The sequence below is a fragment of the Xenopus tropicalis genome, chromosome 6 (assembly GCF_000004195.4).
Source record: "Xenopus tropicalis strain Nigerian chromosome 6, UCB_Xtro_10.0, whole genome shotgun sequence".
Taxonomy (NCBI): Eukaryota; Metazoa; Chordata; class Amphibia; order Anura; family Pipidae; genus Xenopus; species Xenopus tropicalis.
In genome coordinates, this window is record NC_030682.2 from 151,359,410 (window position 1) to 151,369,658 (window position 10,249).

General features: G+C 54.4%; 1 protein-coding gene across 1 annotated transcript; it reads right to left on the bottom strand.

The window, feature by feature from the left end:
• Window positions 1-1,896: 1,896 nt before the first annotated feature.
• cyc1 (cytochrome c-1) lies at window positions 1,897-6,966 on the bottom strand. Its single transcript, NM_203903.1, has 7 exons — window positions 6,868-6,966; window positions 4,987-5,177; window positions 4,617-4,743; window positions 3,947-4,104; window positions 3,634-3,794; window positions 3,389-3,489; window positions 1,897-2,349 (listed from the first exon to the last, which is right to left on the bottom strand). The coding sequence occupies exons 1-7, from the start codon at window positions 6,952-6,954 to the stop codon at window positions 2,245-2,247; spliced, it is 930 nt and encodes a 309-aa protein (NP_989234.1). The 5' UTR covers window positions 6,955-6,966; the 3' UTR covers window positions 1,897-2,244.
• Window positions 6,967-10,249: the final 3,283 nt, after the last annotated feature.

The following is a 10,249-nucleotide window of genomic DNA, read 5'->3' on the forward strand; positions in this document are numbered from 1 at the left end:
TGCTTGAGGCAGCGTTCAGTTACCCGTGGCGCCTCATTAAAGGACAAGTAAAGCCCTAGACAATGCTTGTCATACTGTTAGTTACATAGGGCTGCTGGTCACCGGGGGGGGGGGGGGCTCCCTGGCAATATTGTAGTGTGAATTCCCCTGGGGATGCTCTGCTGGAGTTGGCACAGATAAGTGGAATACAAGGCAAGGGGGTAGAGGAGAGAAGAGCCATAGCTTTAGCTCCATAGAGCTGCCGTACACACATTCCTCCTATATTACTTGGCTCAGAGTGAGTGAAAGCTTATAGGCCAGGATCCCTGGAACATTCCATGCAAGTCACACCAAGTTGGGTGTGGCTTGTTCTGGACCACCCTCTGGCAACAGGAGAGAAAAACCCATCAAGTTCAACCCTTCCAAACCAGCGGTGAAATCTCAGATATTACCATGATACTCAGAGAGAGGACCAGGCAGCGGGCAGTCTCAGCACCAGGGGGATAACAGACCCAGAACATTGTTCCTTCCCATGGGGTTCTAGAGCAGATTAAGCAGAGGGACCGTGTGGAGACCAACTAATGTCCGGTGCCACCACAAATGGTCCATGTTATGTTCAAGGTCTTGGGATGCCAGACCAGCCTTTGTGTCCAGCTTCCGGCCATCCTCTCATGTCTCCTAATAGCGAGGAAAGAACATTACATGGCCGGTGGGTCACAACTGCCCCAAACCATTAGCCCAGTGCCCCCGACCAACCCATAGATTTGCCCCTATATTGAAAAAAGGCCAAAGTCTCAGCTCTTCATCGTGCTGTTGGTTTAGAAGTCAGGAGTCCAATCATTTAGGGCAATTCTATTGGTCGGACGAAACTTTTAGTCTCCATCTTATCTATAGGGCCTCTGCCCGGTGTCTGCAGGAGAACCTAGAACATGATTGGTCAGATCAGGAAACATGGCAGCGGTGGCTGCTAGGGGCTGTCTATTATGTCCAGCTATGTCTCTAGATCAGCACCGGTCTCCTGTCTCTGCTTCAGGGATTTCACAGGGAAGGTGGGGAGTCTATAAGTAAGAGACAGTCAGGGGCCAAAGGGGAACTAAACAGGGTGAATTGGCCAAAGGTCTGGGCGGCCACAAACAGCAGTAGGCAGGTGTAGAGGGTACAGACTGGTTACTGGGGAGCAGGGTAACATAGCAACACAGAGGCAGCAGCACTCAGACAGGCAGAATTCTCCCCACAAGGAAAATAGTAGCTCAGTAGTCGAGCAACACAGGAGTTCCAAGAGCTAGCACTCACCCATAATGCTCAGGCCAGGAAGTGAGGGATTTATATAGGGAAGGAACTGATTGGCTGAATCTAATTATCAGTTTGCTGGGATTTGCCCCGCCCATCAGGGAAGGCAGAAGAACACACAATGTCACCTACACAAGATTCCCTGGGTCACTGCAAGGAGAACCGGTACCGCCCAATGGTAACGCTCAGAGCACAGACTGGCGAGATGATCTCAAATGCAACAATACCATGTGGGCAGGCAGGGGGCGCCGTACAGACTAATACAGGGGGAGCCGGTATCAGATGGACCTCAGTTCCAAGTCCAAGGGTTCTGATGCCCCGCCCTGCGTACTGGATAATGGCGCGAAGGAATGACCCCCACACCCCCAGGCAAACGTCATTTTATTCCGTTTATAGCGAGATGCTCAGTGTTACTATGCAAGGAATAAACCAATCAGCAGACTGGGACAAACAGAGGCGCTTGGGGGAGTGGTAGTAGTAGCAATGGGACCCCCCTGTACATTAAATACCCACGAGCCAATCCCGTGCAATCCTTCTGGCAACGCCCCCCCCAATACCGGACGCCATGTTTGCAGCCCTTACCCAGAAGCCCCCTGGCTCTCAACAAATCACCATTCCACCAGCCGGTTTGGTTTAAAAGATATATTTTTGTTTAATTTAACGAGCCCATAATGGGATGTAATGGACACAATCGTTTCTTCGCACGAGTCCCTTTTTCCTCCTCGGTTTGGTTCTTTCCGGACAAAAACAGTGAAAACGCAGAGAAGCAGGAACAAAAAATTCCCCCGAGACAAAAAATAAACATAAAAAAAACAAAAAGATACGGACGCAGCGCCTGTGAGTTACGGAGCCGTGTCCGGATCTACTTCCTGCTCGGAGGAGCAAAGGGACCGTTGCCTGGCAAATCATCCATGGCATCTGCTGAGGCCAACGCGCAGGGGGAGGGGCTTCCCGGTGCTGAGCTGTCGGCTGCCGTTACTTGGGGGGCCGGTAGGCAATCTTCCTGGACTTCAGCACGCTCCATCGGTGTCTCTTCATGTAGTAGATGAGTGGGATCAGGATGGAAGAGATCATCAGCACCTGGGGGGGGGGGGGGGGGAGAAGAGACCAATGAATTAGGGGGGGGAACACGTGGGACTGAGCCCCTCCCATCTGTATACGCCCCATTACAGGCTGATCCTGCTTGACCCGAGCGGATGCAGAGAAGGAGGAGCCTCACTGGCGCCAAATGACAGGGGTTGTAACTTTTAGTATGATGTAGAGAGTCATATTCTGAGATAATTTGCAGTTGGTCTTCATTTTTTATTATTTGTCGTTTTTTTAACTATTTCCATTTTTGTTCAGTAGCTCTCCTGTTGCTAGGGTGTAAATTACCTTAGCAACCAGTGAGTGGTTTGAATGAGAGGCTGAAACCAGACTCTGAAAGCCAGGCTGAAATGGAATATTAAAGGGGCATCTCACAGCAATGCACCGGCTTTCTACACCCAGGGGGCGGACCCTCACAGTGGAGGGGGAGGGGTCACATTTCTGGGATATGGTGCAATAAATTAGAAATTATGGGGACCAGATTGGGTGAATTATTTCACTTTTTGTTCAGCAGCTCTGCAGTTTGGAGTTTCAGCAGCTATCTGGTTGCTAGGGTCCAAACTACCTTAGCAACCAGGAATCAGTTTGGATGAGAGGCTGTGATATGAATTAATAGAAAGATAAGGAATAAAAAGTAACAATAACAATAAAACTGGAGCCTCACAGAGCAATAGGGTTTGGCTGCCGGGGTCAGTGACCCCCATTTGTAAAGCTGCAGAAGAAGGCGGCAAATGATTCAAAAACTATAAGAAATAAATAATGAAGACCAATTGAAAAATTGCTAGGAATAGGATATTCTATAACCATCTCTATGGTCTACTCTCGCCCAGCAACGCTTAGCAACCAATCAGCTTCCATATGGGAGGAATAATTCAACAATCCACAAAGGGGCAAAAAGGTTTTACAGTTTTGGTCAAAAACGGCAATTGCAACCCAACAGGGAGCCGGGGGCCCCGGGCCCTGTAACCAACCCCCTTGCATGTGATCAGGCCTGGAATTAAAGGCCACGTTAAGGGAAAGGCGACACACTTACTTTAAGGCCCATTCGCTTGCGCTGGTCGTGTTCCGGTTCTGAAGCCCAACGCAGGAATGTGCAGACGTCCTTAGCAACCTGCGACATGGTGGCCGGGGTCCCTGCGAGAAGCACAGAGAGAGTCAGGTACTCGGCCCCAGGTAACCGCTCCCTCCATAGAAACCATTGGGCAAGCTGGGCAGGCTCACTTTCTGGCAGCCCATGGAGGGACCGGGCTCATACCGAGACGGGGGGGGGGCACTCACCATCATCAAATTCCAGGACCTCGTTATAAATAGGGGGCGCCATCCCGACGGCCTGGCCGGGGAAGTACGGGTTGTAATACAGTCCTTCTCTTAAACTGACGCCAGCGGGGGGGTCGCAGTAACCAGTCAGGAGAGAGAAAACGTAATCCTCCCCGCCGTGCCTGCAATGCAAAGCAACACATTCAGGGGGCGGAGCCAAGAGATAACGGCATCAGTGTAGTGGGAGGAGCCTGTGTGTTGCCCCAAATGGCTAAATGGTACGTTGGTCGGGGGGGGGGGGGGGGGGGGGGGGGGGTAGTGCACCCCACTGTACCTGGCATTGACAATGTAGCTGAGGTCGGGGGGCAGCGCCCCATTGTTGGACGCTCTGGCCGCCTCGTCATTGGGGTACGGCTTGGGGAAATAATCCGACAGCTTCCCGGGCCGGGTGAACATCTCCCCATTCTCATCCGGGCCGTCCAGAATCTCAAACTGAGCAGAGAGACAGTCAGTGGGGAACCCCCCCCCATTTACTAGAACCTTAGAACCCATTATTTACATCCAATGTCTCCTCCTCCTTAATGGACACGAAAACCGAACTCATGGGGGAACCCCCCCATTTACTAGAACCCATTTATTTACATCCAATGGGGGGGCCATTTGTCTCCCCCGCCTTAATGGACACGGAAAGCAGAACTCATGGGGGAACCCCCCATTTACTAGAACCTTAGAACCCATTTATTTACATGCAACGTGGGGGCCACTTGTCTCCCCCGCCTTAATGGACAGGGAAAACAGAACTCATGGGGGGGGGGGGGGGGGAATATGTACGCCCCCCCCAGTAAATGTAACGGCCGGGCTGGTCCCCCCATTTAGCCCAGGGGAACCCACAGTGACTGAATTCCCTAGGGGGGGCCTTACATTTCGGAACCCCCCCCTCAGTGAATTCAGCTTTCCTTGTCCTTTAAAGGCGCAGGGCGATGATGATGATGGGGAGACTGTACCTCTTCCGCCAGCGCTTTGGCCTCTGCTTCCGTGTGGGAGACGCCGATGAGGTTCCTAAAGGCCAAGTATTCCATACTGTGACAGGCGGCGCACACCTGTTTGTACACCTGGTAGCCGCGCCGGATGCTGCGCAGGAGAGAAGCGACAGTTAGTGGCGCAGGAGTGATTCGCTGATGGGAAGTGCCTTCTTACCCGCCTGGGAGCCTAGAGGTGAGCGATGCCCCTCACAATAATCACTGGCCCCCATTGGCCACTACTGTATCCCAGTCAGGGTGAGTAGCCAATCAGTACCCAGTGGGCACCCCATGAGGCCGCACTAAGGCCAAATAAACCCAAATATATTCCCACTGCCTGTCAGGTTCCCATTACCTGGCGTGATCCAACGAGGAGAGGAGTCCGTTGTGGCTCCATGGGTAGGAGGGTGGGTGGAGCTCTAATTCACTGGCTTTCACTGATTGGTGGAGTGCAAACGCCAAACCGGAGCCTCCGGCGACCAAAATACCTAATGTGGAGAGAGCCACCTTCCTGCCCCGGGACAGAGTGGAGAAGGACATGTTGGCCTGAAAGAGACACACAGAAAGGGAGAGCGCCCATCAGTGAGACTGTAAGGGAGCCGGGGAGAGCGCCCATCAGTGAGACTGTAAGGGAGCCGGGGAGAGCGCCCATCAGTGAGACTGTAAGGGAGCCGGGGAGAGCGCCCATCAGTGAGACTGTAAGGGAGCCGGGGAGAGCGCCCATCAGTGAGACTGTAAGGGAGCCGGGGAGAGCGCCCATCAGTGAGACTGTAAGGGAGCCGGGGAGAGCGCCCATCAGTGAGACTGTAAGGGAGCCGGGGAGAGAGCCCATCAGTGAGACTGTAAGGGAGCCGGGGAGAGAGCCCATCAGTGAGACTGTAAGGGAGCCGGGGAGAGAGCCCATCAGTGAGACTGTAAGGGAGCCGGGGAGAGCGCCCATCAGTGAGACTGTAAGGGAGCCGGGGAGAGCGCCCATCAGTGAGACTGTAAGGGAGCCGGGGAGAGCGCCCATCAGTGAGACTGTAAGGGAGCCGGGGAGAGCGCCCATCAGTGAGACTGTAAGGGAGCCGGGGAGAGAGCCCATCAGTGAGACTGTAAGGGAGCCGGGGAGAGAGCCCATCAGTGAGACTGTAAGGGAGCCGGGGAGAGAGCCCATCAGTGAGACTGTAAGGGAGCCGGGGAGAGCGCCCATCAGTGAGACTGTAAGGGAGCCGGGGAGAGCGCCCATCAGTGAGACTGTAAGGGAGCCGGGGAGAGCGCCCATCAGTGAGACTGTAAGGGAGCCGGGGAGAGCGCCCATCAGTGAGACACCCCAGGGGGTCAAGGTCAGTGAGTCACTCATGTCACATGTTAAGGGCATTAAGTGCAGTTCTGGGGCCCCTAAACTCCCTTGAGAGGTCACTTGTGGCCCCGGGGCCGGCACTCACACAGCAGGGGATCCTCAGTGCTTAAAGGGCCCCCGCCGGTCTGTGAGGTTCCTGGAGCCTCTCACTAAGTACAGAGAGGGGCAACTGCGGGCGGCTGGGGGGCACATGGGGGGTCTCACTGGGATTTCATGGCACCAAACACAGAATCTTGGGGTGCAGGGGGGTTCGTATTACGGAGTGTAGCCAGGGCCACAGTGTGGGGGTCCCTCCAGCGGGTACACTGGCCCCTCACACTCAGCGACAGGCTGTCTGTATTGTGGGACCAACCAACACTCTCTTCCCTGATTCTGAACTACAACTCCCAGCATCCTCAGCAGCAGGGGGGGGGGGGGCATTGCAGTTAGCAGGATGGACTCCCCCAGTGCCCCCCTTACTGAGCATTAGTGGGTAACTGAGCCCTGGGGGGGGGGGGAATATTACACAAGGGGCCCAATCTGGGGGCCACAGCGGAATCCTTATACAGGGGGGGCTCATTCACTAAGCAACGTGTGAGCCTTTACTTCTGATTGGCTAAAGCAGGCTGGCCGGATGACAGGAAGCAGCTGATTGGCCGCAGCGCAGAGGGAATAAGCGCCATTAGTTGTACCGATTCCCCCGTAAGAGCCGCCGGCCCCGCCCCGCACGGAAGGGACATTTGCAGCCTTGTCCCCAAGCAGTGACCCCTCAGCCTGAGGCCGGTACGGGCCGAGCTCACTTGCCGGTGACCTTCATTCAGTGCCCGGTCACTAGCCGAGCCTTCCCCCCGCCCTCCCAGTCCGGCCCCAGGGCCCAGCAGCGCGTCCCTTTCCCTCTCCCGGGGAAGCGCTCACCTGAGGAGCCACCGGCCAGGCCGCCCGTCCCCCCTGCAGCACTGCCCCACCAAGCGACCTCCGCAACACCAGGCACGCCGCCGCCATCTTCCTCTGTCAGATCGGAAGCTCACTCTCCGCCTCTCCAGCCGGCTATAGCGTCACTTCCGGAACCGCTGCCATCTTAGTACTCTCTGTCCCTTGTATTGAGCCCGACTTCGTGCGCCATCTTTGTACACCTGGAGCCTCTCAAGGTATTGCCTTACACGTAGGGTTGCAGGTAGCCATCTTGATACACCCACATGCTTTATATAACCGAGGTTTAGTCATATGTTATCGTTATAGCGTAGGTGTAACAGCATCGAGATACAATAAATGTTATTCAGCACAAGTGTAGGGCAGGAAAGTCAGGTTATAGCGTGGGCTGATTACAAGGTGGGAGTACAAACATGGACGCGGCTGCCTTTGCCGATTTGCTCCTTTGACCATGAACAACCTCTGCCGGCTGGGGGGGGGGGGGGGGGAGGGATTAAAGGGCAAGTTTACTTCTCATTACTGTTTCTCTAGGGAACTCACAAACAGGGGTTCTAACTGTCACCCAATGACAAATGTGCTTGTAAAATTCCTCTAGGAACTTCTGTGTGATCATTGCATCTCTGTATTTCATCATTGTGTATTTATGGATATTTTTATTTATTAATAAACGAGTTGGGGGCCGTTACAATTAATAAATACAAAGTACAGTCGCCTTAAGGTTCCCTGCCCCATAGAGCTTACAATCTAAATGGGAGGGTGTTATTGCTGCCGGTTACAGGGGGAGCTGTAGGTATATTATTACTGTAGTTTATCAGTATCACTGCATTAATAAAGGGGACATTGTGTGACAAACAATACTGTGCCAGTGAATTGTACTCATCTATATACAGAAGGAATGGGCTTTATAAAGTAGTGTTTGGGGCTGATTTACTCACTAGCCCCGCCCACCTGTGCCACTTCCTGCTGGCTGAGTTCTCTGGATGTGCAGGGGGGCGGCGGCACTGTAGGATAGGAACCAATCAGCAGCTAGGCTGACCTGATAGGGAACTGAAGCCTGTCTGTGCTTGTGTGAGTGCAGGGCTGTGATTGGCTCTCCCCCTCCTACTGTGCTTCTGGCAGGGACCGTTAGGACACGCCCACCCCTCATTTGAAACACAGACAGGGACCTGAGAGGACCTATAGGGAGCTCCAATAAAGGGGCCATTGTTACAGATAAGGTTACTGTTTAGCTTTTTTAGTTATTTCAGTTTTTGTTCAGCAGCTTGGTTGCTAGGGCTCAAATTACCTTAGCAACCAGGCAGCCATTTGAATGAGAGAACAGGGGAGGGGCTGAATAGAAAGATAAGGAATAAAAAGTAACAATAAGAATAAAACTGGAGCCTCACAGAGCAATAGGGTTTGGCTGCCGGGGTCAGTTATCCTGTTGTTAGGCCTCCCAATACCTTAGCAACCACGGGGTGGTTTGATTGAGAGGCTGGTATATGAATAGGGGAGGGGCTGAATAGAAAGATAAGGAATAAAAAGTAACAATAACAATAAAACTGGAGCCTCACAGAGCAATAGGGTTTGGCTGCCGGGGTCAGTGACCCCCATTTGAAAGACTGTAAATAATTCAAAAACTATAAGAAATAAATAATGAAGACCAATAGAAAAGCTGCTAGCAATTGGCCATTCTATAACATACTGAAAGTTAACTGAAAGTTGACCCCGCCCCCTTTAATATCACTGACTGTAAGTGGGAAGTTGTGGCCATTTCCCTATTGGACAGATAATCAGCTGAGACAGAGGGGGAGTTGCAGGTCCCGGGGCCCCTGAGGGGAGGAGCATTCGGGCTCCAATACATCACGGAAACGTTAATACAAAGATTAATCAGTGTTTGAGTCTTAGGAAGCCAAATAGTCTGGGAGCGCGGGGCCCTTTCCTTCTAATTCCGCCATTTTAGTCTTTTTTTTAGCCTGAAACAATCTGTTCTTCTCACAATAGTCCAAATATTTGTCTCCATCTTTCAACCTTCAAATGGTTTCTGAGAGGAGGGCTTAGAGATCAGGGAATGTTGGGAGTCGTTTTGCCCCAAACCTGACGTTGTCCCTTCCGGATCTCAGTTGTCCCTTTTGTGCCTGTTTCTCCAGGAGATTGAGCTTAGGCTGATGCCCCAGGGGGCGGATCATCGGCCTGTGGAAAAACACTTAGCAAAAATCAGCCCCTCCCCTGGAATCGGCCCCTCCCCTGACATCAGCCTTTCCCCTGACATCAGCCCCTCCTCTGACATCGGCCCCTCCCATGGCATCGGCCTCTCCCCTGACATCAGCCTTTCCCCTGGCATTGGCCTCTCCCCTTGACATCGGCCCCTCCCATGGCATCAGCCCCTCCCCTGACATCGGCCCCTCCCATGGCATCAGCCCCTCCCCTGGCATCAGCCACTCCTCTGGCATCGGCCCCTCCCATGGCATCGGCCTCTCCCCTGACATCAGCCTTTCCCCTGGCATCAGCCCCTCCTCTGACATCGGCCCCTCCCCTGGCATCAGCCCCTCCTCTGACATCGGCCCCTCCCCTGACATCAGCCCCTCCTCTGACATCGGCCCCTCCCATGGCATCGGCCTCTCCCCTGACATCAGCCTTTCCCCTGGCATTGGCCTCTCCCCTTGACATCGGCCCCTCCCATGGCATCAGCCCCTCCCCTGACATCGGCCCCTCCCATGGCATCAGCCCCTCCCCTGGCATCAGCCACTCCTCTGGCATCGGCCCCTCCCATGGCATCGGCCTCTCCCCTGACATCAGCCTTTCCCCTGGCATCAGCCCCTCCTCTGACATCGGCCCCTCCCCTGGCATCAGCCCCTCCCCTGGCATCAGCCCCTCCTCTGGCATCAGCCCCTCCTCTGACATCGGCCCCTCCCATGGTATCGGCCTCTCCCCTGGCATCAGCCCTTCCCCTGGCATCAGCCCCTCCTCTGACATCGGCCCCTCCCATGGCATTGGCCTCTCCCCTTGACATCGGCCCCTCCCATGGCATCAGCCCCTCCCCTGACGTCGGCCCCTCCCATGGCATCAGCCCCTCCCCTGACATCGGCCCTCCCATGGCATCGGCCCCTCCCCTGACATCGGCCCCTCCCATGGCATCAGCCCCTCCCCTGACGTCGGCCCCTCCCATGGCATCAGCCCCTCCCCTGACATCGGCCCCTCCCATGGCATCGGCCCCTCCCCTGACATCGGCCCCTCCCATGGCATCAGCCCCTCCCCTGACATCGGCCCCTCCCATGGCATCGGCCCCTCCCCTGGCATCAGAATCGGGTTACTGTGAGCCACAAACACATTATAGTTAGTGATAAGTGAATCTGTCCTGTTTTGCTTCACTGAAAAAATTGCGAAA

What these genes read in the sequence shown, in the direction of transcription:
- cyc1 (NM_203903.1), bottom strand. Translation starts at nt 6,954, where the DNA reads ATGGCGGCGGCGTGCCTGGTGTTGCGGAGGTCGCTTGGTGGGGCAGTG. An exon ending in CCTGGCCGGTGGCTCCTCAG is followed by an intron (nt 5,178 to 6,867) that starts GTGAGCGCTTCC and finishes TGTCTCTTTCAG; the next exon opens with GCCAACATGTCCTTCTCCAC. An exon ending in AGCTACATTGTCAATGCCAG is followed by an intron (nt 3,795 to 3,946) that starts GTACAGTGGGGT and finishes TTTGCATTGCAG; the next exon opens with GCACGGCGGGGAGGATTACG.